This window comes from Podarcis raffonei, chromosome 14 (genome assembly GCF_027172205.1).
Source record: "Podarcis raffonei isolate rPodRaf1 chromosome 14, rPodRaf1.pri, whole genome shotgun sequence".
NCBI classification, from domain to species: domain Eukaryota; kingdom Metazoa; phylum Chordata; class Lepidosauria; order Squamata; family Lacertidae; genus Podarcis; species Podarcis raffonei.
In genome coordinates, this window is record NC_070615.1 from 45,329,090 (window position 1) to 45,356,228 (window position 27,139).

The 27,139-nt window shown below is 48.3% G+C and overlaps 1 protein-coding gene across 2 annotated transcripts in view; it reads left to right on the forward strand.

Moving 5' to 3' along the window:
* Nucleotides 1-1,311: 1,311 nt before the first annotated feature.
* GRIN2A (glutamate ionotropic receptor NMDA type subunit 2A) overlaps nucleotides 1,312-27,139 on the forward strand; it is a 227,761-nt gene continuing 201,933 nt past the window's right edge. For both annotated transcript variants that reach the window (XM_053364558.1, XM_053364557.1), the window contains exons 1-3: nucleotides 1,312-1,915; nucleotides 3,294-3,480; nucleotides 5,123-5,545. In XM_053364558.1, coding sequence (XP_053220533.1) covers nucleotides 5,126-5,545 — 420 coding nt within the window. In that variant the 5' untranslated portion in view covers nucleotides 1,312-1,915; nucleotides 3,294-3,480; nucleotides 5,123-5,125. The remainder of the gene's footprint in view (nucleotides 1,916-3,293; nucleotides 3,481-5,122; nucleotides 5,546-27,139) is intronic.

Genomic DNA, 27,139 nt, shown 5'->3' on the forward strand with positions numbered 1-27,139 from the left:
ATAACATGTTTACACTGGAATAAGTTCTGCACAGTCCAGTGGGACTTGCTTCCATTCAAGTATTTATTAGTTATTATTATCATTATTATTATTTCATCTAGGAATTGCTTCCCATGTGTGGCATTCCAAAGTGATTTATGTTGGATCAGAGCCTAAATTATTGGCTTGGCTTGGAATTGAAATCATTCATGTGTATTCTTTCTTTTTTTTAAAATACTGATTGCGGTTTTGCTGCCTAACATATCCTATTAATATTTCTGATTAAAAAACTTAATAATTAAGACTGGGAGCTCCACAAGGGCAGAATTACTCATGCTTAGGGGGTGGAGGGGGGGGGGACTAAAAGCAAACCTGCCCGTAAACCACTTTGAGCCTGTGGGGGAGAGCAGGACATCAAGGGGGGAAAACTATGGCACAGGGCAACCCAAACTCCATGAATCTGAAAGAATAAATAACCATTTATGCACCGGCAAAATCGAGGGCCCTCCCCTACTTTAGAATATTTTTTAAAATGCACATCTGTGCAATATATACACTGCCTTGATAGTTAATATGAGTTGCCAGCATCCCAAATTTTGTTGCTAAAAAAACATATGTATCTATCTCTCACTCGCCAGAGCCCTTGCAACAGCCCCCTCCTTCTTCCAAGCAAGGGAGACAGCCTGCAACTTAATCAGAACCTCCTTTCAGCAGCTTTACAAGGAAAAGGATATAATTATTATTATTAATAATATTAATCTATAAAGTGAACATTATCTTGCCCGAGCCCCCTGCTCCCCCCCATTTATTCTTATTATTTTTTGCAACGGTGGCGGCGCGACCGGGTCCGCTCAGCCTCCCGGCCGTTCCACACCGACCTCCCGGCGGCGCGTGTGCACGTGTGGATGCGTGTGTACGCGCGCTGCTGCCGGGTCGCAGGGCGGCCACACGGCGCGTCTCTCTCCTTCGCAGCGGCTCCGCCTCCCTCCCTCCCCCCGGTTTTGGGGAGGGGGTGCTGCAGAGAAGGAGCGAGGAAGACTTTTCTCCCTCCTCCTCGCTTGGGCTGGCGCTCAGGCGCTGCGTGCGAACCGCGCTCTGCTCCAGACTGCGGCCCCGCCGCCGCCGCCGCCCGCTCCTCCTCCGCCGCCCCGGGGCAGTGCACCAGCCGAGCCAAGCCCCTAGCAGCAGCCCAGCCAGCTCCGCTCAGCTGGGGCCTCCCTCCTCCTCCTCCTGCGCTCTTCAATCCCTCCAGCCGGCAGCCGCCTGCTGGCGAGTTCGCTCCACAATCCCTTTCCAGTGATGGAGAGAGAGAGAGAGAGAGAGAGAGAGAGAGAGAGAGAGAGAGAGAGAAGGGGGCTGCTGGTCTTTTTTTGGTGACACCCTCCCAATTCCTGCCCTGTTTGCTTTCACTGCAGCAGAAAAGCGCTCTCCAAACGTCGATGGGGACGAGTAACAAGTCTCCAGTTTGGGCAAGCGTCGCGCGCAATTAAAGCGCCTCGGGGTTTTTTGGGGAGAGAGATTGGCATCTCTCTCGTTTGCAAAGCAGGGCAAGCAGTTGAGGTTGTTGGACTCTGCGCGCTCTCCCTCCCTCGGCTGGGTTGGCAAACTTGGAACAGGGAGGCGGTGTATGTGTGCTTGTGCGCGCCTGTGTGCGCGCGCGCCTGTGTGTGAGTGTGTGTGTTGGATGGTTTTGGGAGCCCGAAGATGCTGCCTGGCTTGGTTTCCCCCCCCCCCCTTGCGGAAGGGCACCTGAGCTGAAATCTGGGGATTAAGCAGACGCACACGCACACAAAACACAAGCACCCCCCACCACACTCACCACCTACACACACACACACACACACAAACGGAGACGCGTTTCTGACGGGTGCCAAAGGAATCCTTTTGAAATGACTTGGAGGATTTTCAGCTTGGAATTATGTGGAGGGCGAATGCAGTGAGTAACAAGCGGCGGCGAAGGCGATTAAATAATAGCAATTATGATAAATAAGAATTTTAAAAATGCGGAATGGGGAGGGAGAGAGGGGTGGGAGGTGGGGGCTATGGATGGATGGTCGGTGGCGATCTTTTTGCCTGGCACTGTTGCAAAGGGGGGTGGAGTTGGGTTGCCTCGACAGTAGCGTCCATCTACCCCACCCCACCCCACGCCGCGCCAACCCCCGGCCACCCCCGAGTGAAATGGACAGATTAGGGTCCTGGCCTTGCTGCCGCTTTGCATGTCAATTTCGCCTGCCAAAAAAGAGCGAGGGAGTAAAAAAAATTTAAAATAAACGTCTTACCCCGGTGCGTTTCCCCATTTTTTTTTAGCATGGAAATTAGTGCTAATAGTATTACTGGCGAGGTTTACTGAGCAGGTGGAAAATCTTTCCTCTCTCGCCGCGCCATCCCACCTTTACTCGAGAGTAAGCTCTTTGGCGCTTAGCTGAGTTTACTCTCGAGGAAGTGTGCGGAGGGTCGCTTCTTGCCTACATCCCAAAATGAGGCGGCTGGTCCTCTTTTAAACACCCCCTCCATCGCCAGCCTGTGCGTGTTTACTCCGAAACAAGTCCTCTTGACTTCAATGGGACTTACTTCCCAGGAAAAGATGGGAGCTAGAAACTCCTTGCGATGGATTCCTCCAGTTAGGAACTTCAAGCTGCCAGAAGGGACCTTTAACTTGGGTAAAAGAAGGAGCCTCCATTAAACTGCAAAGGGGTTGGGGGGGTCTGTCCTTACTTTCCGAGTAGACCGATCGCAGCGGTGGTTATGGGAACGCAAGTTTTGGGGGTGTTTACTCGGAAGCAAGGCCCGCCTATGCTCAGTGGGCTTTTTTACTCCCAGGTAAGGGAGTCTGCCTAGGATCCCAACCTCTAAGGGGTGGTGTTGGGGGAGGTGGAGGGGGGGGCGAGGTCGCTTCATCTGTCTCTCTCCGCTCGCCCAAATCACACCGCAATCCTACGCATCCTGACCCGGGGAGGAAATTCCGTTGAACTCCGCGAGGGCTTCCTCGGGAGTAAGGACGCATAGGATCGCGTGCACGTCCTAGTGGAGAGAAATTGCGGCAGGAGGCGGGAGATGGAAGGAAGGACGGGGAACGGATTTGCAAGCAAGATCGCGGGCGAAACGCGCTCTCCGACAAATTACATGGAAGCAAATCAACTTTTCCCCCCGCAGACGATCGGCTGCCCGGCCCAGGATTTATTAATCCGCTGCGCCGCGAAGTTGCCGCTGTGTTATTTTGCGCTGTTCCGCCTGCGCTAACCTGGTGGTCTTTCTCTCGCCCCTCCCTTCCCTTCCCCTCCTCCCCGCTCTCCCCCCAAAACCCTCCCTTTTAGACCCCCTTTGCACCGATAAGCAACCCTGCCTCGAGGGGAGGCGAGGATGTGGCGCCCCGATCTCAGCACCAACACTGGCGATCGCATCTCTGGAAAGCAGGATGGCAACCTCTCCTGACGCGCGGCGCTGAGGAGTCTTGCGAAATGCCAAACTTTGCGGCAGCGGCTACGATTTCTCACATTCCTGGTAATGCTGATTCTGATGCTGGTGGTAGGTGGCTGGCGGGGGGGTGGTGGGGAATGAGGATAAATAAATAAATAATTTTTTTTGGGGGGGGGAGAAAGTGGAGAGAAGCGCCAAGGGGATGTTAGGAACGCGGCGGAGCGCCAGGAGGCGCTGTTGCTCTTGGTTTCCCTTTCGCCCCCATGAATGGAGCGAAGAAGCTAAGAATTCCCTCTCCTACGTAGTAAAGGCTAACGGTGCAGGATTTCGCAGCTTGTGTGTGTGTGTGTTGTGCACGGCTTTCTAATTGGTGCAAACAACCCCCCCCCCTTCTGCCAGCGTGGTGCATTTTTTTTAACCCAGTGGTTTATTTTTTTTTTTTGGGGGGGGGATATTTCAAATAATTAATACTTCCCAATGAAGGAGGTTTAAAAGCACGGGCTAGTGGGTTATGGCTTTACTATAAAAACCCACCCACCCTCTTTCTGTCTTTTTGCCTCTCGTGTGATCTGACTGCAGTCGGGGAAGCAGGGGAAAAAATCTGCCCTGCAACAGACAACGGCTGATTTTGAATCCAAATGAGGTCTGGGGAAAGAGACACGCAGCTCCAGAGACCCCTCGCTCGTGCCCACCTGAAGCCTAGGGAGGGAAGAGGTTTACTCTGAGTCCCATATATCCCCCTGCTGCTGATGGAACATGATTGATGAGTGTAGATGTCAGGATGATGGGAGCCATAGGATCAGAGATGCATTTTTCCCCCAGGGTGGTGGTAGTGGGGGTTTGATGCAAGTCAGCAGAAGGTAGCCCCCTCCCTCCATGAGCGGCTTTGCCACGGCCTCTGTGAGAAGGAACAACAGCCCCCCCTTTTCACCCACCCGCCCAACGAAATCCACGAAAATAAAGCAGCATCCAGGGTCTTGACCCGAAGCGAAGGGGACAAACATGCATGCCAGCAACTGGCTGACATCCCCGATGCCCAGCCAAAGTGGGTACATTGCCAAGGAGAGAGGGGAGTGAGGGGGGGGGGAGAGGGAAAAAAAAAGGGTTAGAATAATGCATGTCTGAATCTGTTCCAGAAATTCAGCCAGTTCTGCGTGAGCAGCCAGCCAGCCAGCTTGAGATGAGTCTTGGAATAAAATACAATTTCTGGACAGAGGCGAGGGGAGGGAGCGGGGTGGCACACCAATCATTGCTGCTTCAGCCACGGCAGGAGGGAAGAGGAAAGGAGGGCAGGAAGCAGACAGGGCCTGGGACACTGCATGCCTTCAAAGCCTTCAAAGATGCTTCGGAAAGCCAGGCTTTCCAAAAAGGCATCCTGAGAAGCTTCAGATATCTCCTCTGCGCTGTGTCCTCAGCAGAGATTGAGCTGGTTTTATTTTTCCCCCCCTGTAAGGGAAGGATATGTGCAGGGCTGGCCAGCGGCCCTTCCGAGACCTCGAAGGCGATGTCAGTTTTGCTCTGGTGGGAGTTAAGTGTTGCACTGAGCCTGGGTGCTTAGCTGAGGTTGAACTTTGAGGGCCACCTTGACCCTGCAGGACGACTCAGTTCAAGGATGCCTGTTTGCAAGGTTAAGGACCGGGTCCCTGTGGGAGGCAGGAGGCTGTGGCAGTTCATCCTCGTCTTCCGCGTGATGTGACACCCGTCCCGGGCTCCTTGTTCTCCGCAGAGCATGGAGTTGGTGAAGATGGCGCGAGTTTGCTGGAATCTCCTGGTGCTTCAGGCTCTCCTGGCAGAGTTGGCCCTCGTCTGGGGGGCAGAGAAAAGCTACCCCATCCTGAACATCGCCGTCATCCTGGGGAGGACGCAGTACGTCACGGAAAGAGAGGTCCGAGCGCTTTGGACCAGGGATATGTCCGGCGACCTCACCGTCGACGTCAATGTGGTGCCCCTTCTGGTCAACCAGACAGACCCAAAAAGCATCATCACCAATGTCTGTGACTTGATGTCAGGCACCAAGATCCACGGCGTGGTTTTCGGGGATGACACCGACCAGGAGGCGGTTGCCCAGATTTTGGATTTTATTTCGTCACAGACCTTTATTCCGATCTTGGGGATTCATGGCGGCTCGTCAATGATCATGGCGGACAAGGTAGGCAGAGAGCACATAGTTGTGTGAAGTTGGTGCCCTGCGGGGCAATGTATGCTGTCGCCTCCCTGTTTGGGCAGAAACGGAAATGGAGTGATCCTTTCATGCAGGGGTAGCTAACATGTGCCCTCCAGATGCTGTTGGACTGCAGCTCCTGCTATCCAGCCAGCATGACCAATGGTTAGGGAAAGTGGGAGTTCCCATCCAACAACATCTGGAGGTCACTGAGTTGACTACTCCTGCCTTATTGGGTCGGTCTTGGCTCCCTTAAGCTGTTTGTAACTTCAGTTTCTTTGGGGAGGGAAGATATTTATTTCTGAATTAGACTTGTGGTTTAGCTTGGAGCGGCTTCTTCCTCAGTACCAAGAACTGCTGGTTCAGGAGCAGTTTGTGGCTATTCCATGACTTTCCCTATCAACATTGGGCTGTGGGGTGTGAAAGATTAGCAAAATCTGCTTTTTTTGTCTTCGGTTCACAAAGGATGTTTAGATCTCCAGCAGCTTATGCACCAAAACACACGATCTGCTTGGATGTTGCAAAGCTGAGGGTTTCACTCAGAACTGCATGTTTCCTTTGAGTTGTTGAATAAAAGTCTTCTCCAGCTACCCAACTCTGTGCCAAAAGGACCTCTTCCTCTCACTGTCCAGTGGTTTCAAAGGTCTGATCTGCACTGCAGACTCAAGCCAGCTGAACTCTCATTTTCTTAGGGAATTTGGGGGGGACACAGCTCTGTTGGGGATGGGGGCTAAGGATATATTTTTGCAACTCATGCACCGCTGCAGTTCTTGCGATCCTTAAGGGGTAACAAAGATTGCAATGCATCTGTAGTGTAGACCCTGGAAGTTATTAATCCAGCAAGCATGTCGAAAGGAAGCGATGGGGAGACTTTAACTACAGGCTAGGTGAATGCTGGCTTACCTAGCTGGTGTTATGGAGAGCCATTGGGATGTTGGACATTTTGCCACCTGGGGCAAACCACAAAATGGCGCTCCTTCCCTGTCAGGGAAGAAGAATTAAACAAAGGTCTACATTAGGAACAAGGGGGGTGGGTGGGATAAAGATCTACATTGGGATCCGCTGCGCCTGCGGTTCCTGCTTCTTGAGGTGGCCTCCCCACCTTGCCTCATGTGTGGGCCGGCCCTGATTTCAGGAAAGTCGAACCAATTGTGGGGGAGAACTGTGTTGGGGTTGTATGACGAGCTGCGAGTTCAAAGGCTTGGGGCTCGGGATAGGATAGGGTGCCTTTGGTGTGCAATCAAACAAAAACTTAGCAAAATGTGTGCGAGAGAGATAATAATCACCAGGGATTAGGCAACTGAGCAGTGGTGCAGTGAGACTGAATGAATCTCCAGGGCGCGATGGCAACTCTGCACATGGTACATTCGCATGATACATTTAAAGTGCTATGATACCATTTCAAACATCCTTGGCTTCCTCTTGCTAATTCTGGCAGCTGTAGGTTCTAACTAGTTTCCTTCCGAAGCTACACTTCTCAGAGTTCCCCATGAGGAAGAAAGCTGGATTGTTTAAACCACGGTGGGAATGGGGCAATGATGTCTCTGGCAACTCCCAGCACTCTTAATGAACTACAGTTCCCAGGATTCCTTTGGGGGGGGGGAGCCATGGCTATTGAAAGTGGTATCATAGCGCATTATCTGTCTGGTGTAAATGGGGCCTGAGGCCTACATCTGTCAGTGTGTATAGCAAACCCTCGATAGTTCTCAAAGCCTGCATGGAAAATGGTCTCTCTTTGTTTTGGCTCTGACAGAAGGTCCACGTAACCCCAGCATGATGCCAAATGAAGTACCTCTTCCATTCAATGGATAACAAACGTACGAGTGTTTTCGTCACAAGGGTGACGGGCACCACATTTGTTGACTTCTTAAAGAAAGGGATTCTCTTTGGTTTGGGAACGTCACGCCTGGGGTGAATATGGCCCTCCAAAGCTTTCTATCTGGCCCCTGGGATTTCCACAGGCCACGCCCCCTCTCCCCAGGCTCTGTTTTACACCCCCCTTGAGTGCTTTTGCTTGGCTGGGATGTGTCCTTGAACTGCAATCATGCCATTGGCCCATCCAGTTTGGTATTGTCTACACTGACTGGCAGCAGCTTCCCAGGACTTCAGAGCAAGCTCTCTCTCCCGGCCCTACCTGGAGAAACCCAGTGTTAGAAACCGAGATATTTCAGCTAGGTGCCAAATGGCTCCTTAAACCAGGGTTAGAGTTGCCCAAGCGGAATGCCTGGTTGCTGTTTTGGGGGCAAGACGGCTCTAAAGTCATATTTCTCAATACAAACTTTTGGGTTCCTGAAATTCATTCTGATTGTGCAGATTCTATAGGATGTGGTATTTGTGTGTTAAAACAGTTCAGATCCAGGGATCCCCAGGCATGTACCTCCAGGTGGTGGACATGTCAGGCAGCATCCTGGCACCTGGACATCTTCACTTGGTCGCAAGTGGCCAATAGGTGCAAAATGTGCCTGGCTAATTTCTAACACTGCTGGAGATGCCGTCAGGGGATTAAACCTGGAACCACCTGCAGCCCTTTCCCTCTCACTAGCCTGGATGGAGAGGTGTGTGCAGAAACCTTTGACTTTCTCTTGGCTGGAAGGTACAGTAGCTTACAGGGCAAAGGTCAGAGCTGCATCTGTTGCTCCACTTATTTTTGTCTCTGGGTCCATGCACTATTGTAATGTGTCATAGGTTTTCTGTAGGCGGAGGTAGGGAAATGCATCCCTCCGTTTGACAAATTCATTGCAGATAGAGGAGAAGATGTTCCTTAGCTGTTCTTCAATACAGCAGCAAAATGGAACCTCCATGGCAAGAGGCAGTTTACCTTTGAGTACCAGGCACTGCGAGCAAACAGATGCTGACTTGGGAAAGAAAGACCTGTCTGTCTGCTCTTGGAACCAGTGTTCAAAATGCGCTAGGTGCGTTCTGCTACTGGGGTGGGTTCCATTGTGACTACGTGGAGATTTATGGGCACCTCGTTGCGACTGACATCTCCATCGAGCCTGCTGACTAGTCTGTAGCAAAAGATGCATGTCTTCTGCTTCTCGGCTGGCTGTGCTATAGCCTTTCCACAAGCCACCCAGATGGATCTCACAGACCACAGTTTGCAAACCTCTGCCTTAGTCCATAGTTAAGACCTTTTCCTTTCTATGGTGTGTGTTTCTCCTTCTTGCACACCAGGACAAGTGAGCTGTTGTAAGAGCAAACTACAGTCGAGCAATGTGGCTGAGATCCTAGAATTGTAAAATTGGAAGGGATCATCTGTTCCAAGCCCCTGGTGAATAGACATTTCATTGTGGCGACCGTAACCCAGGTTTAACGTGTCATTTGGTGTCTAGCTTATATACCTGAGTTTCTAACATTGCTTGGAAGTGGAATGATGAAAGAAATGGATCACTGGTTGGCTCCAGCAGGACTCTGGGTACATCTTGAGTAGCAGCCAGTGATGGAGATGGCCACTTTGCTCTTTGTCCCCAGCATTTGCTGAGCAGAGGTAGACTGCCTTTGACTTTGAAGGCTCTCTGCTTTGCAATTCGAGATCACGATTAGCCATTGGTGCTTCTCTTAAATCTTCTTACATGAATTGGCCTACCCCTTTTCAAAATCTTGTGGCAGAGGAACATCTCCCTGACAGCAAATTGCAGAGGTTAAAAGCATATTTTGTGAAGCGGTCCGGCCTTTGTCCGGAAGTCGAACGGTGAACCCAAATTCCATGGGGCATACAGGTTTACAGGATGTTATCCATTATCACAAGCCTTAAGGGACAGGGGTGGTGCTGTGGGTTAAACCACAGAGCCTAGGACTTGCTGATCAGAAGGTCGGCAGTTCAAATCCCCACGACGGGGTGAGCTCCCATTGCTTGGTCCCTGCTCCTGCCAACCTAGCAGTTCGAAAGCACGTCAAAGTGCAAGTAGATAAATAGGTACCACTCCTGCAGGAAGGTAAACGGCGTTTCCGTGCACTGCTGTGGTTCGCCAGAAGTGGCTTAGTCATGCTGGCCACATGACCCGGAAGCTGGCTCCCTCGGCCAGTAAAGCGAGATGAACGCCGCAACCCCAGAGTCATCCACGACTGGACCTAATGGTCAGGGGTCCCTTTACCTTTACTATCACAAGCCTCTTCGCTGGGACGGTGGCTCCCAGGTGCATAGGATGGGGCACAACCTTTCTTGTGACAACGTAGGGCCACTTCTAGGATGTGAAAGGTGATCTGGGAGCTCATCCCAGGGGTGTTGCACCCCAGGTCACCAAGCTGGATCAGGACTTCTAGATTTCAAGAAAATGCTTCTGCTGGCAGCTGGAGCGTGGAAGCTCTGATCTGCAAAGAAGTTTACACCGAAGGGGAAACGGAAGCCTGTTGTATAGCAAGAGGCTGTTTTGGTCCACACAGATATGATGCTCATGGAAGACCTCATAGCAGCATTAAGGTTAATTGTTACCTTCCTAGCCTTGCCTCTTCTGCTCTCCCCGGTTCTCGCCTTTGCTTGCTATCCTTAGTTCTGCTTCCCTGCTTTTTTTCTGTTTTGGCTTATGCCAGGGGTGGAATGTGGCCCTCCAGCCTTCTCTGTGTGGACCTCAGAACGCTCCCCAAGCCACACCCCATGCACTTTCGTCCAGCTGGGATGGTCCCTTGGATTCTGATAATGCCCCTTCTTTGCCTGCATGGACGATAGAGAGGAGTGTGTTTGTGCAGAAACCAGTCTGCTGCAAGAGGCAATAGCCATCGTTCTGTCTCCTTTTGCCTCTGGACCTGATCACCACTGCCATGTGGCCCTCGGAAGGCTGCCCACCAGGCCATATGGCCCCAAGACTGCAAAATCTCCCACCCGCCGGCTTTTATTGCATGGTGCCTAATACTACTTGCTGCGTTTATTATTCGTTTTATTGTTGTGAACCGGGAATCACAGTGAAGAGGTGAAACTGGCCCTGTCCCCCCTGCACAGAACATTGCCAAATCTATGAATCGGAGTGGTTCTTTTTGTAGAGCTGCAGAACTCATAACGAAGCCCCCTCTTGCCTTCCCCAGCATTGTTTTTGGCCCTTCCCTGGTCTTGTCTGCTTCCCTCTGTGAATGTTGGATGTAAGCAGCTGGGGTCGGGCAGCTGCTGTTGTTGCGGTTGTCGCGTGGCTTTGCAGAGCAGGGACAGCCAACTTCTGCATTCTTGGGGTGTGTGTTCTGTGTCTTCCAGTGAACAGACTGGGGCCCAGCAATAAAATCTGCTGCAGAAACTGGAAAGCCAAATGCCATTTAGCATTTAAGGCTGGGTTGCAGAATCTGCCGTCCTCTAGATGTGGCTGGAGTGCATTGAATATGTGATGCCTCAAAGGTTGGGACATGTGTCTAGGACAGGGGTGGGGAAGCTGGTGCCTTCCAGGTGTGGCTGGACTCCAGCTCCCATAATTCCTTGCCATTGGCCATGCTGGCTGGGGCTGATGGGATTTGGAGTCCAACAGCAGCCAGAGAGCCACAGATCTCCCCCATCACTGATGGAGGGCTTTACAAGCATGTAAGCATAGGATTATAGAATTGTAGAGTTGCAAGGGACCCCCAAATGTCATCTAGTCCAACCCCCTACAGTGCAAGAATCCTGCCCACAGCCGTTCCTGGGTGGGCTTATATAAAATATTATACAACCCTGCTTAATATTTGACAGCTATCATTTACATTGCATATGTGTGGGATGTTTCTTGGGTTTGGGGCAGATGGGGATTCAATACAGTCATACCTTGGGTTACAGACGCTTCGGGTTGCGCGATTTTGGGTTGCGCACCGCGTCAAACTTGGAAGCACCAGAACGGGTTATTTCTGGGTTTCGGCGCTTGCACATGTGCAGAAGTGCTAAATCGCGCTTTGCACATGTGCAGATGCACCAAATCGCAACCCACATGTGTGCAGACATGGCACTGCGGGTCGTGGATGCTGCGAGTTGCGAATGTGCTTCCCGCACAGATCACAACCCGAGTGTCCACTGTAGAGGGATGTTAATGTTACACAGCAGAAAGGAATATAACGTGTGTGTGTTTTGCAACTGAATATCTTGTTTCCTTTCCTTTCTGGCAGGCGATTTTTTTGGTCATGTTGTGACCAAAAGATGTGGGGTGGAGGAATGAGGGGCCAGATAAATTTGCACCAGGGTGAGGAGGCCTGGGTCTTTCATAGAACCACTGATTGGCCATCTCAGCTGCAGATCAGGAAGGGTGAATCTGGTAATTTCAGTTTTTCTCCTTTCCTTGTTTTTCTGGTTCGGTTATTCACATTTCCATGTCGCTTTTGAATTTTAAAACTAACAAAATCTTCGTGTACTGGATGGTGTGCAACTAACGTTTACTCAGAGTAGACCTGATATCATTTTGGTACACATTACCGGGCTGGAGAACAGCATTACAAAATTCATAGAAGTGCAAATTGTGAAAAGTGACTGCGTCTTGTTTCAGTAACTGAGAACTGGGCAGGTTTGCCTTCAAATGCAAACTGAACATGATTTCTCCCTCCTCCCTTATTGATGGCACTAACCAAGATTGACCAACAGCCTGGCCTGGTACAAGGCAGTTTCTGATGTTCTTACATATGGAGAAAGGCTGTTAGCTGAGTGGTTGAGCATCTGTTCTGCGTTCAGAAGGTCGCTGGTTCGATCCGCAATGGCATTTCCTGGGGAAAAGGCTCCCTGTCCAAAATATCAGAGAGCTGTTGCCAGCCAGTGCCGACAACACTGAACTAGGCAGACTGGTGGTCTGGCTCGGTGTGAGGCAGCCTCCTGTGTTTCTTCAACTCCAGGCGACATAAAACATAGCTGAAGATGTGAAAGCTTCTTTCACAAGACTGAATGGCCCACCGTCACAATCCCTGCTCCTGAGATTGCCTCGTGTTTTGCCTGGGTGATGCTAGCTGCCGCTGAGGAGCCTTTGAGCCAATCTTGTTTGTCACTTATGTAAAGAGTTGATGATAATTCAGCGAGGCGTTTGCTGACTGGAGAGCCACTTATTAGCTTTTCAGCAAATAATTTCTCAGCACATCAAACCCCGAGACTGTTTCACAACAGTAGCGGAGCCGACTGAAGGCAAACCAGATATTAGAAAATAAAAATAGCTTGGGTTCTCCTCTCAATCCCCTCTCCTCCCCTCCTCGCTCCCTATAGCTTGCCTTTTCTGTAGATGTCTTTTCGGCATTGCGGTCGGGAGATGGCGAGGTAGAATTAAGAGATTTGTACCGTTTCGGGTCAGCGATCCCTGCAGATTCAGGAGTTGGGGTTGCAGGACAGAGTGGAGAATGGGCTGGCCTAGACTAGGATGCTGCATGTAAAGACTAACTGAACGATCACCCAGTGGGAGTGCTGTGTGTTTGTGTGTGTCTGAAGCATGTCCCAATAGTCCTAGCTTTGTCGCTGCCTCACCTGCACCTCTCCTGCCTGCCACAGGGATGGCACAGCCACAGTCCAGTCGAGTGCTTGGGGACAGCATAAGTACAGTGGTACCTCGGGTTACAGATGCTTCAGGTTACAGACGCTTCAGGTTACAGACTCTGCTAACCCAGAAATAGTACCTCGGGTTAATAACTTTGCTTCAGGATGAGAACAGAAATCGTGTGGCGGTGGCGCGGCAGCAGCAGAAAGCCCCATTAGCTAAAGTGGTACCTCAGGTTAAGAACAGTTTCAGGTTAAGAACGGACCTCCAGAACGAATTAAGTTCTTAACCCGAGATACCACTGTACTGCATTGCTGAATTAGAACAAATCCAATCAAGCCCCAGTATACTGTTTCTGACAGTGGTCAGCCGCTGGGCACCCATGTGCGAGATGCAAAAGGGAAGCCTTTCCCCTGGTGCTTGTCCCAGCAGCTACTGAGAGGTATTCTGCGTCTGGGCATGTCTGTTCCATTCTGGAGTCTAGGTAGCTCTGTAAACTTTTGTTTTCTGTAAAATCTCAATAAATATTCAATTAAAAAAAGAAGAAAGAAAGCTCCATCTAGGAGTCTTGGTAGATATCATCGCCACTTTGCGGTTGTGAATCCCACAAGGCTCATACATTAGCACCCGTTCAAGTAGCCCAGAGGAAGAAGTTATGACTAAACCTCAATCTACAGCCAGTTATCATCACCACCCTTGTTCTTAAATCAATTTAACGTAAGATGCTTCTCTCAATGCTTTCCAAATACAGATATTTTCCCATGGTGCATGCGGATGAAGTTTAATCAAAATCAGAATTCTCATCTTAAATGCTGAAGCAGAAGAGGCAATAAAGCTATTTTGATTTCAAATCTGCAATCTAGTTATGTGAAAAACCAAATCCCACCTCACAGACATTCAGAAACAAGATACAGTAGAGGAACCAACTGAAAGCAGACTGAAGCAAAAGGCTCTTCAGGGACCAACCAAAAGAAAAAGGAGGAGGGAGCCAATTATATCTCTTGGAGGAGGGAGTTCCAAGGATGGTGTCACCACCGATAAGGCCCTGTCAGTTGTGCCTGCCTCTTCCACAGAGAAGGATGGAGGGTGGGAAGGGAGAGGTTTCCCATGGAGCTTATTGCCTCCCCCAACCACACAGGTGATGGTGGGAAAGGACTGGCTCATTCCTTGTTTCAATAATAATTGTCGTGCCCTCCTCTGGTGTCAGAAGTGGGATGTGCAGCGGAGAAGGCTGATCTGTTAGGACCAATGGGACACAGGCCCACCAACCTTAGCCTGTCTTCAGACAGGTCCCATCTGCATGAGGGGGGGGGTAGCTCTGGCTGCCAGTGTTGCCCCTGTAGGACTCAGCAGGTTGGAGGCCAGGGACAAAATTAGAAATAGTTGCATCTGCCTGCCATTGGCTCCTTGGCTGCCACCCTACCTGTCTGAATAGATACCAGTCATCATTGGGGGTGTGTGCTATGAATCCTAATCTGAATGCCCCCCACCCTAAGTTCCCAAAGGCTTGAAAATATGGAGAATGGTGCAGTAAGCTTTCAGCAAGTAGATTTACCAACTCAAGAATGGATAGAGATCAATAAAACCAGAAGACTGAAAGGGCATTTAACTCTCCCTTCTCTGATGTTCCTGGAGGCAGACTAACTCCTGTAACACCTGCGGGGTGCTTGATAATCTCTTTTTCTCTTCTTATAGCCACTGAAACTAAGACTACATCTGCACCATGTTTTTAAAGCAGTATCATATCACTTTAAATACCATACTCATGTTGTTGTTGTTTAGTTGTTTAGTCGTGTCATGACCCCATGGACCAGAGCACACCAGGCACTCCTGTCTTCCACTGCCTCCTGCAGTTTGGTCAAACTCACGCTGGTAGCTTCGAGAACACTGTCCAACCATCTCGTCCTCTGTCGTCCCCTTCTCCTTGTGCCCTCCATCTTTCCCAGCATCAGGGTCTTTTCCAGACAGTCTTCTCTTCTCATGAGGTGGCCAAAGTCTTGGAGCCTCAGCTTCAGGATCTGTCCTTCCAGTGAGCACTCAGGGCTGATTTCCTTCAGAATGGAGAGGTTTGATCTTCTTGCAGTCCATGGGACTCTCAAGAGTCTCCTCCAGCACCAGAATTCAAAAGCATCAATTCTTTGGCGACCAGCCTTCTTTATGGTCCAGCTCTCACTTCCATACATCAGCACTGGGAAAACCATAGCTTTAACTATACGGACCTTTGTCGGCAAGGTGATGTCTCTGCTTTTTAAGATACTCATAGCTTCCTCCAAAGTATCCTGGGAAGTGTAGTTTGTTAAGGGTGCCGAGAGCCCATAGGAGACCTTGGTCCCCTTGCAGAGCTACATTTCCCCATGTATTGTAATTATCAATCCCTCTTCCCAGGGAACTCTGGGAATCATAGCTCTCGGAGGGGACCAATTGTCTCTTAACAACTCTCAGCACCCTCAACAAACTACACTTCCCACAATACTTTGGGGGAAGACATGGCTATTTAAAGTGGCTTGATGTTCTCATGAAAATAAATGGAGAGAAGGTGCATTAGAGGTGATTACATACATCACAATGTTAAGGAATATGTTGTCTTCAACTCTGTCCTTCCAATAACACAAACCCCTCCAACTGAAAGATTGTCTAGAGAAAACAAGGCCAGTGTTTACATGTATGAAAATGTATTTGACCTGTCTTTGACAAGAGAAGTAGGAAACCAATAAGAGAATAAGCTCTTAGAACAATGGGCCCTCTTCAGAAGCAAAAATACTTTCAGAGAGAGCATGTCTCTATAGCCCTGTTACTTGGGGAGAGAGAAAAGGAGATGGAGATGCAGACAGCATTCTTCTCAGATGCTCACTGAAAAGGATATTGACTAGCTGGAAGGTGTGCAGAGGATGGTGACCAAGATGATCAAGGGTCTGGAAACCAAGCTATATGAGGAATGGTTGAGGGAGTTGGGCAGGTTTTGCCTGGAGAAGAGAAGACTGAGAGGTAATATCATTTGTTGCTGTTGTTTAGTCGTTCAGTCGTGTCCAACTCTTTGTGACCCCCTGGACCAGAGCACGCCAGGCACTCCTGTCTCCCACTACCTCCTGCAGTTTGGTCAAACTCATGTTAGTAGCTTCAAGAACACTGACCAGCCATCTCATCCTCTGCCGTCCCCTTCTCCTTGTGCCCTCCATCTTTCCCAACATCAGGGTCTTTTCCAGGGAGTCTTCTCTTCTCATGAGGTGGCCAAAGTATTGGAGTCTCAGCTTCAGGATCTGTCCTTCCAGTGAGCACTCAGGGCTGATTTCCTTCAGAATGGAGAGATTTGATCTTCTTGCAGTCCATGGGACTCTCAAGAGTCTCCTCCATAATTCAAAAGCATAAATTCTTCAGCGATCAGCCTTCTTTATGGTCCAGCTCTCACTTCCATACATCACTACTGGGAAAACCATAGCTTTAATTATCATAGCCACCTTCAAATATCTGAAGGGCTGTGAGATAGAAGATGGAGTAGTCTTGTGGGTAGGACTCAAACCAATGGATTCAAATGACAACAAAGAAGATTCTGACTCATTAGGAAGAACTTCCTGCTGGTTAGAGCTGTTCGACAGTGGAGGTTGGTGGACTCTCCTTCCTTGGAGGTTTTTCAGCAGAGCTTGGCCGGCCATCTGTCAGGTCTTCTTTAGCTGCATTGCAGGGGGTTGGACTAGATGACCATTGGGGTGCCTGCCAACTCTATATTTCTGTGATTCGAAGGTAATTTCCTCTTACCGTCCAGCTTCTGGGTCACTCATTGCGACGACACTGGATTAACTTGATGAACATTAGGCTTATTTAAATATTTTATCATATTAAATGTCATTGTGTTAATATTTAATAGAGCTGAGCAGGTTGGAACGTATTAGGTTACCTGTATTCATGTTCTGGCTGTTCTTTGGTGATCCCAACCACCCCTTAGAGGCACTTCCACCACAGAATTGCTGCCGATGTGCCAACTGCCTTTGCAGTTTACAACTTCATAGCAGAAAAATGCCACCAGCATAAATGGAAGCAAGTAAGAGGATATAGGGTGTAGCGTCCTGGCAACAGAACAATGGTTCTTACTTCAAATGGCCATTTCAGGACCAGGGAGAGCTCCAAAGGGTAGGAGGAGTTGCTCCAATACAGCCTAGGGTAATAATAATAATAATAATAATAATAATAATAATAATAATAAGTTTTTATTTATACCCCGCCCTACCCAGCCAAGGCCGGGCTCAGAGCGGCTTACAAGCAATAATAAAAACAAGATGAATGATTACAACTTAAAAGCAAAAATAAAAAACAACATTAAAATAATGGAACATTAAAATATTAAAATGTAGCCCCATCGCAGGAGGAGAAGGAAAAGAAAAAAGAAAGAGCGGGAGGGAGGGAATCAAATTGGCTCCAAGCCAAAGGCCAGGTGGAACAACTCTGTCTTACAGGCCCTGCGGAAAGAAATCAGATCCTGCAGGGCCCTGGTCTCATGAGGCAGAGCGTTCCACCAGGCTGGAGCCAGAGTTGAAAAGGCCCTGGCTCTGGTTGAAGCCAATCTAACTTCCTTAGGGCCTGGGACCACAAGGGTGTTGTTATTTATGGACCTTGAGGCTCTCCGTGGGGCATACCAGGAGAGGCGGTCCCGTAGGTACGAGGGTCCTAGGCCGTGAAGGGCTTTAAAGGTCAAAAGCAGCACCTTAAATCTGACCCTGTACTCACCGGGAGCCAGTGCATCTTGAAAAGCACTGGGTGAATATGCTCCCATGGCAGAGACCCCGTGAGGAGCCTCGCTGCAGCATTCTGTACCCGCTGGAGTTCCTGGGACAGCTTCAAGGGCAGCCCCGCGTAGAGCGAATTACAGTAGTCAAGCCTGGAGATGACCGTTGCATGGATCACTGTGGCCAGGCCCAGTGCAGAACAGGACCAATACATCCTCCTCAAATGAGAGTCCTAGCAGCAGCCCTAGTAACTTGGATGGCTTTTAAAGAGGATTAGGCAGCTTCCTGGAATATAAGGCTACCAATGGTTGCTAATTCTTATGGCTAGGCTCTGCCTCTGTTGTCTTGAGGCTGCATGCCCCTGAATACTGGTTGTTGGAAACTGCTCTTGTGCTCAGGTTGGACTAGATGGGCCACTAACCTGATCTAGTAGACTCTTCTTCTGCTCTTACCTACAGGAATTAAAGTGGAGGCAACAGATATTGGTGTACCCTTCCTAAAGCCTGGGAACAGGCCTGCATATTTAGGTAATCCAACGTACCCCTTTTTGTTGTTTGGCTGATAATCAAAGGGCCAGGTGACATTCCACAGGCCATCTTTGGTGCAAGAGGGTCCCAGTTGCTGAACTTGAGCTTAACTCTCTCACACATGCACACACCAGCACCAAAATAAATAAGGTGCTACTTTTTGACAGGGGACCTGTGATTTGAATTTACTGGAAGGTCATTGTCATGCTTGTTGTCAATTTGGGAATAGCATGTAGAATGCTATAAATAACTGGGTTTTGCAGGCCTTGCTTGCTGCCGTGGTCTCTTTTGTTCCAGGAGTATGGGTCAGAGTGATAGAGAAAAGGGTGAAGCTATCAAAATCATCTAAATTGACTTGATCAACGGGGAAGTGAGGATCACAAATTCATGCCTAAGCAGGCTGTCTGTAGATGTGAATGGAGGAGGCATCTCAGGGGCTCCCTGGTTCTTCTTCCTCCTCGTTTAACCCCCTTCCTGCCTCCATGATTTTGAGATATTTCTAAAGCTCAATGAAACAGTCAAGGAGCTGGTATGGATTGTGGGAGCTCCCGGGTCAACTTACCTGCTTGTACCTGACTTGGTTGTCTGGACCAAGCAGAAGAAGGATGCATATTGTCCCTGTCAAATGCATTTAAATTCTCCACTTCGTCATCCATTAACAGTGCTGGTGAATATGCTGGTTTTAATTGGAAGTGACAGTTTAATAGCTTCTTTCTCTTTCTCTCACCTTTTTTGTTTTGCCGGTAATGTGCTTTGCCCAGTCTAATGAACAAGCATGTGGTTCTTGTGTGTGTGTTTTTTTTAAAAAAGAAATACCTTCTCAAATCTGTAGCATAGTTCTGGACACAAGCTGGACAAGTTGGGGCAGATAATTGCAGAAGAACCCCCAAGCTGTGTACCTGCTCCTTTATAGGGTGGCACTGTGGGTTAAACCACAGAGCCTAGGACTTGCCGATCAGAAGGTCGGTGGTTCGAATCCCTGCAATGGGGTGAGCTCCTGTTGCTCGGTCCCTGCTCCTGCCAACCTAGCAGTTCGAAAGCACATCAAAGTGCAAGTAGATAAATAGGTTCCGCTCTGGTGGGAAGGTAAACGGCGTTTCCATGCGCTGCTCTGGTTCGCCAGAAGCGGCTTAGTCATGCTGGCCACATGACCCGGAAGCTGTACGCTGGCTCCCTCGGCCAATAAAGTGAGATGAGCGCCACAACCCCAGAGTCGGCCACGACTGGACCTAATGGCCAGGGGTCCCTTTACCTTTACCTCTAAGCCACCAAGAGCAGGCAATCTCCCATCCTTCTGGTCTAGGGAACCACCCACTAACAGTTCTGTCTGGATTGAGCTTCAGTTTGTTGGCTGTCATCTAGTCCCTTACCAAGGCAAAACAATACTCCAAATGCATTGGCTTCCTTGACAGCCCAGCATCTGAGACAATGTCTTGAGAAGTTTCAGCTTAGTCAACTGATGCTGGAGCTTTGACAGTCAATTAGGAATGGGAGAGGGGGAAATAAATGAGATTCCATTCCATTTAGAAGGGAACTTGCCTAGTTTCATTTTCAGAAATGGTACGAGAACCGAAACACAGATTTCCCACCTTTCCAAATTTTGCAATTTGCAGAGAGTAAATCTGCATGTCCTCTGCAGCCAAGTCACGTGCACAGAAATGTATGCACTGGCATAAACTGTGCATAAAGATATTAGTGAAAACGACAGGAAATTAGGGGAAACCGCTCTGCAAAAAATGTGTGTATTAAGCAGAATTGCACACAGACATGTCTGTTAGGAGAAACGCATGCTAAGATGCTGATGAATTTTCATTGGGACTTTAGAGGGGGGCAGGAATAATAAAAAGATGCCAAAATGTGGAGGACTGAGATGGAAAAGGGAGAAACGGAAATGTACAAGTTTGCCCATCCCTGGAGTCAATAGCTGTGGAGGTTCCAAAGACTGCATCCCTTCCATACCTCCAGTTTCTTCTTCCTTTGTAAATTACAATAATCTGTTTAATTTCCTGGGTAGGTGGAGGGAGGAGCAGAACTTGCCAGGACCACCAGTTTTATGTTGTAAATCTGCATGTTCTCTGCTTTGATTTAATGTGCCGTTCATCTTCCCCTGGCCCTGACAAGTGCCCTAAATACTACCCAAAGCCTGCCTTGGCTCTGAGGAAAAATGTGATTATGCCCTACTCAGAGTAGACCCATTGAAACCAGCCAGCTTGAGTCCATCATTTCAGTGGGTCTTCTCGGAGCATCTGATACTGGATAATGCTATATATATATATCAGAATATATATATTCTGATATATATATATATATATATATATCAGAATGGGGAACCCGTGACATTTGAGATGATGTTGGACTCCCATTGGTCCAAACCAGCAGCCAGGAATGATAGGAGCTGGAGCTCAACATCTGGAGGACCACAGGTTCATCAGCCCCGCAGAGGTAGTCACCAGTAACCTTTTAGTTAGTTAGTTAGTATACTACCCTGTAAAAGGTAAAGGTAAAGGACCCAGTCAAAGTCAACTATGGGGTTGCAGTGCTCATCTCGCTTTCAGGCCAAGGGAGCTGGCATTTGTCCACAGACAGCTTTCCGGGTCATGTGGCCAGCAGAACTAGATTGCTTTTGATGCAACAGAACACTGTGATGTACACCAGAGTGCACGGAACACCATTTACTTTCCCGCGCAGCGACACCTGCTTATCTATTTGCACTGGTGTGCTTTCAAACTGCTAGGTTGGCAGGAGCTGGGACGGAGCAACGGGAGCTCCCTCTGTTTTGGGGATTTGAACTGCCGACCTTCTGATCTGCAAGCCCAAGAGGCTCAGTGGTTTAGACCACAGCGCCACCCGCATCCGTGTACCTGCAGGTCTCAGATAAAATCATAATATATATATAAAAAAATACATAATCGAAATAAAAACAAGAACAACCCAATAACCGCCCCATCCCCAACACATTTTAAAAGGGCATTAAATGTCAATCAACCAAAGGTCTGGTTAAAGAGAAACGTTTTTGTCTGGTGCCTAAAGGAAGGCAGCTGGCAAACCTCCCTGGGGAGAGTATTCCACAAATGGGGAGCCACTGCAGAAAAGGCCTAGTCTCGTGTTGCCACCCTCTGGATGAAGAAAGGCCTCGTGAATTTGTCCAGTCCTCATATAATAAATAATAATAATAAATTTTATTTATATCCCGCCCTCCCCAGCCGAAGCCGGGCTCAGGGCGGCTAACAACAATAAAACAATACAAAAGTACAACACAAACAACACTCTAAAATCATTCATTATAAAATTAATTAAATTCAAGCCACTGGCCACCATTGGGCCAGAGCTCCGCGAAGATTGCTGAGGGAGGGAGTCAGGCTGTGCCCTGGCCATAGGCCTGGCGGAACAGCTCTGTCTTGCAGGCCCTGCGGAAAGATGTCAAGTCCCGCAGGGCCCTAGTCTCTTGTGACAGAGTGTTCCACCAGGTCGGAGCCACAGCCGAAAAAGCCCTGGCTCTAGTTGAGGCCAGCCTAACTTCTCTGTGGCCTGGGACCTTCAAGATGTTTTTATTTGAAGACCGTAAGTTTCTCTGTGGGGCATACCAGGAGAGGCGGTCCCGTAGGTATGAGGGTCCTAGGCCGTATAGGGCTTTAAAGGTTAAAACCAGCACCTTAAACCTGATCCTGTACTCCACCGGGAGCCAGTGCAGTTGATATAGCACCGGATGAATGTGATCTCGCAGCGAAGACCCCGTAAGGAGTCTCGCTGCAGCATTCTGCACCCGCTGGAGTTTCTGGGTCAGTCTTAAGGGCAGCCCCACGTAGAGTGAGTTACAATAATCCAGTCTGGAGGTGACCGTCGCGTGGATCACAGTGGCTAGGTCAGGGTGTGTGTGTGTGTGTATGTATGTATGTTTTTAGCATATCATTTCCAACAATTATTAAACATACTTTTATATCTTATACAATTTTTTTGACTTCCATCAATCACATCTGAAAATTTTCCAATCTTTACCACTTAATTTACATTTCTTACTTTCACTATTACATTTAAGTATCATAACTCGTGCCTCTCTTTTTTCTCTTCTTTGCAATATTTCATATATTCCTCCTTACAAAACTTCTTGTAGTCCTACTAGCGTAATTTGTTGATTACAGTTGCTCTTCAAATAGTTCGTATACTTCTTCCAATCTTTTGCGAATCTCTGGTCCTGCAGGTTTCGAATCCTTCCTGTCATTTTATCCAATTCTGCCTAGTCCATTAATTTTGTCTGCCATTCTTCTTTCGTCGGTATTTCTTCTTGCTTCCATTTCTGGGCCAACAATAATCTTGTTGCTGTTGCTGCGTATAAAAACAATCCTCTTTTAAAGACACCCAGGTTGGTGGCCATTGCTGCCTCCTCTGCGAATGAGTTCCATAGCTGAACTTTGCACTGCGTGAAAAAGTCCTTTTAAAAATCTATCCCAAATCCCCAACCTTCAGCTTCATTGGCCGTCCATGAGTTCTAGCGATAGGGGAGAGGGAGCGAGAAAGTTCCCTCCACCCATTTTCTCCTTGCCATGCCTAAATTTATACGTTCCCGTGATGTCGCCTCTTATAAACCTTTTCTCTAAACCAAAAGTCCCAAACGCTGCAACCTTTCTTCTCCCCGGCTGCGCATCTTGCCCTGAAATTTCTCCTCCAGCTTTGCCCGATTGTCCAATTGTTTGTGAGATGCAAAGGAGCAGTCATGTTTGAAAAGCCACAAGCGACAAAGCAGGCATGATCTAAATAAGATGACAGGGAAGCCAAACTTCTGCCAAGAGCCCGAGGCAAAGGAAGGTGCCAGGAAGACCTTTTTATGGGCCCAGACTTCCCCCTCTTCCTTTCATTTTTGGTTCAAGAGCTGCTCGTAATTCACTGCCAGCGTTGAGAGTTAATAGTGAGCAAGCTTGAGCTGTGATGTGGACAAACCACAGGAGGCCTGTTCTCAAACACCTCGCCTTACTGCTTATGCACGATGCTACCAAGGGATGCTTCTGAACCACACAGTCTGAATGCTCGGCTCCTCTGAAGTGCTCAGAAGAAACACACAGAAAAGCTCATGAAGTTTTGGGGGCTTATCCCTCCTGCGCTGTACCATTCAGGGCTGGGCTGTACCACTTTAGGCGATCACACATGAACTTATTCAGACCACTGGCTTTGACAGCTTAAGCTGCAGCCTTAACCGAAATTGGATTATTGCAGTGCGCTGTCCATGGTACTTCCCTTGACTTGATCCAGAAGTTGCAGTTGTTGCAGAATAAAGTGGAACAAAGGCTGGCAGGACTGAGACTCCGTCAGCATGTACCGTATTTTTCGCTCTATAAGACACACCCGACCATAAGACGCACCTGGTTTTAGAGGAGGAGAACAAGAAAAAAAAATTTTCTCCCTCTCTGCGCAGCGCCTCTCCAGCGAAGTGAAGACAGATTAGCAAGAGGGATCGCTGCTTTTGCTGCGCAGCGATCCCTCTTGCTGTTCTGGCTTCTGGGATCGCTGCGCAGCCTGCATTCGCTCCATAAGACACACACACATTTCCCCTTTCTTTTTAGGAGGGAAAAAGTGCGTCTTATAGAGTGAAAAATATGGTAATACCACAGCTCGGAAACTTGCACCAGTTGTCGTTTTGCTACTGGGCCAAGTTCAAGCTGTTACAATTGGCACATAAAGCCCTGAACAGCTAGGGACCGGTTTCGTAGAATTGTAGAGTCCAAACCCCTGCAATGCAGGAATATTCAGCTGTCCCATAAAGGGATCAAACCTGCAACCTCTGCATTAAGGTCCATAAACAGCAACACCCTAGAGGCCCCGGGCCCTAAGGAAGTCAGATTAGCCTCAACCAGAGCCAGGGCCTTCTCAACACTGGCTCCGGCCTGGTGGAACGCTCTGCCTCATGAGACCAGGGCCCTGCAGGATCTGATTTCTTTCCGCAGGGCCTGTAAGACAGAGTTGTTCCGCCTGGCCTTTGGCTTGGAATCAACTTGATCCCCCTTCCCCTCTTTCCTTTTTCCTTTCTCCTTCTGTGATGGAACTCCTATTTGGGGACTTCCTAGGCTTTTTTCTGGTTCATGTAGGACCAGTCTGGATAGTTGACCTTGGTGAAGATTTGACGTTTTCATCCCCAAAAAGTTTTTGATTTGAGTTTCTACTGAAATGAGGCTGCATTTTAATGTTGTATTTTAAGTTGTATTTTAATCAATTGTTTTTATACCTGGTGTTAGCCGCCCTGACTATAAGGGCAGGGTAGAAATTAAAAAATTATTATTATTATTATTATTATTATTTATTTATTTATTTATTTATTTATTTATTTATTTATTATTAATTAGCAACACACTCTCACCAACCAAACTTTCATTTTTTAAATTTTTTTTATTTGGTTTTACATTTTTAAGTTTACAATCATACACATCCAAGGTTACAAGATTCTCTTGAATCTCTGGACTTCCCATGGGTTTTGTTATTAAACCTTTTCTACTGCATCTTTTTTTAAATAATCCAAGTTTTTTTTATAACTCCATTATATCCATAGTTCTCATTACATTACAAGTGCTACTGCAGTCCTGCTAATGTTTTCAACCGCTTACAGTGGTCTTTAAGGTAAATTGAAATTTTCCCCCATTCCTTATGCCAGTTTTGGTCTTCTTGGTTCCTGAGCTTTCTGGTCAGTTTTGCCATTTCGGCATAGCCCAACCACTTCATTTGCCATTTTTCCTCTGGTAGAGACTTTTCTCTTCTTTCCATCTCCAACTGAGCTTTCCTAGTTTCTTTGTGAATCTGCCTTACCCCACGCCGTTGATTTTGTGTGTGTGTGAATTGTAGTAAATTAAGGCTGATCAGTTCCGACAAAACTTGTGGAGTGTTATGTGCTTCTATCTATTGTGCAGAAAAGTAAAAGTTGAACAGGGACGCTGTCAAATGACGGAATCATTGGGCGCATCATCGAGGCTTCAACTATCTGTGACATAGCCTCTCCATAAGTAAGCACGAGTGGCCGGAGGTCTTAATTTAATGTCACTTCTATTTACACAGTCGATGTACAGACCACACCTTACCGCAGATATGTGCCCACTTGTCCACTCCCATCTGCAGAACTGTCACAGGTGCCACATAACACTCTGCATTGGTAAGAAATCAATCTTTTAGTGCCCTGCCCTTTGGAACTCCCTGGCTTTAGACATTGGGCAGGTGCCGTCACTGTTCACCCATCCCTGGCAGGCTGGCCACATTCCCATTCAGGCTTGCCACCGGTGGACCTGGATGTTGGACCTAGATGGACCACTGGCCTGATCTGGCAGAGCTCTCCTCATGTCCTTAAACAAAAGGTAAAGGGACCCCTGACCGTTAGGTCCAGTCGCTGACAACTCTGGGGTTGCGGCGCTCATCTTGCTTTATTGGTCGAGGGAGCCGGCGTACAGCTTCCGGGTCATGTGGCCAGCATGACTAAGCCGCTTCTGGCGAACCAGAGCAGCGCACGGAAACGCCGTTTACCTTCCTGCCAGAGTGGTACCTATTTATCTACTTGCACTTTGACGTGCTTTTGAACTGCTAGGTTGGCAGGAGCAGGGACCGAGCAACGGGAGCTCACCTCGTCGCAGGGATTCGAACCACCGACCTTCTGATCGGCAAGTCCTAGGTTCTGTGGTTTAACCCACATCGCCACCTGCGTCCCTTTGTCCTTAAACAAACAAGCCTTCAAAACCACACAGATAAAATGAGAGTGGGAGACAGAGCGCTCCTGCAGCTGAGCCTTCCAATGGTCACATGTACTGTCCTCTTGTTCCTGGAGAGACAAGAAGTTTTGAAAGTGAGGGGAAAGACTATAGTGCCCCCCCTTGGGGGCACTCCTTGGTCTTCCAGGGAGGGGAACAGGCCTGGTGACATTCCTTGGTGAGGCAGACATCTGAAGGCAGCCCTGTTTAGGGGAACTTTTTAATGTTTGATATTTTATTGTGTTTTTAATATTCTGTTGGAAGCCATCCAGAGGGGCTGGGGAGGCCCGGCCAGATGGACGGGGTATGAGTAATATATTATTATTATTATTATTATTATTATTATTATTATTATTATTATTATTATTATTATTTGCCCCACGGAGGACCTTAAGGTCCACAAATGACAACACTTTGGAGGTCCCAGGTTGCAAGGTGATTAGATTGGTCTCAACTAGGGCCAGGGCCTTTTCAGCTCTGGCTCTGACTTGGTGGAATGCTCTGTCACAAGAGACTGGGGCCCTGCGGGACTTGACATCTTTCCGCAGGGCCTGCGAGACAGAGCTGTTCCACCTGGCCTTTGGTTTGGACTCAGTCTGACCCTTATGTTTCCCTCCCCTTATGGTTTTGATCCATGGGCTACTTTTAAAATGAGGCTGCATTTTAAATTGCATTTTAACCTGTATTTTAAATTGTGCCCCCCATTATGTTTTTATTGTAATTTTACTGGTGTTAGCCACCCTGAGCCCGGCTCTGGCTGGGGAGTGCGGGATATAAATAAAATTTATTATTATTATTATTATTATTATTATTATTATTATTATTATTAGGTTTGTTTGTTTGTTTGTTTATCATGATGGGTGGAATAGAGGCCTGAATCCAAGAGGCAAAGGTTTAACTCTGCGGTGAAGAAGGAGGAGGAAGTGCAGCAAAAAAAAAAAGTTGCTAGCACATTTGCAAAGCTAAGCAGGGTCTGGTCTGGTTTCAAACTGGATGGGGGACTCCGTGTTGAGATTTCTGCATTTCAGTGGGTTGGACGAGATGACTCTCGAGATTCATTTCTCTCTCTTTCTCCAATTCTGGGATTCTATAAAAAGCAGTGCCATACGGTGTATCGAACCACCAGCTTTGGATTTCAAAAATGCTGTGAATTAGGCGGGCCCAGGCTGGAGCACGAGGCCAGTCAGCCGTGGTGTAGTGGCCTGGGGTTCTGAGGAGTCAAAGACCC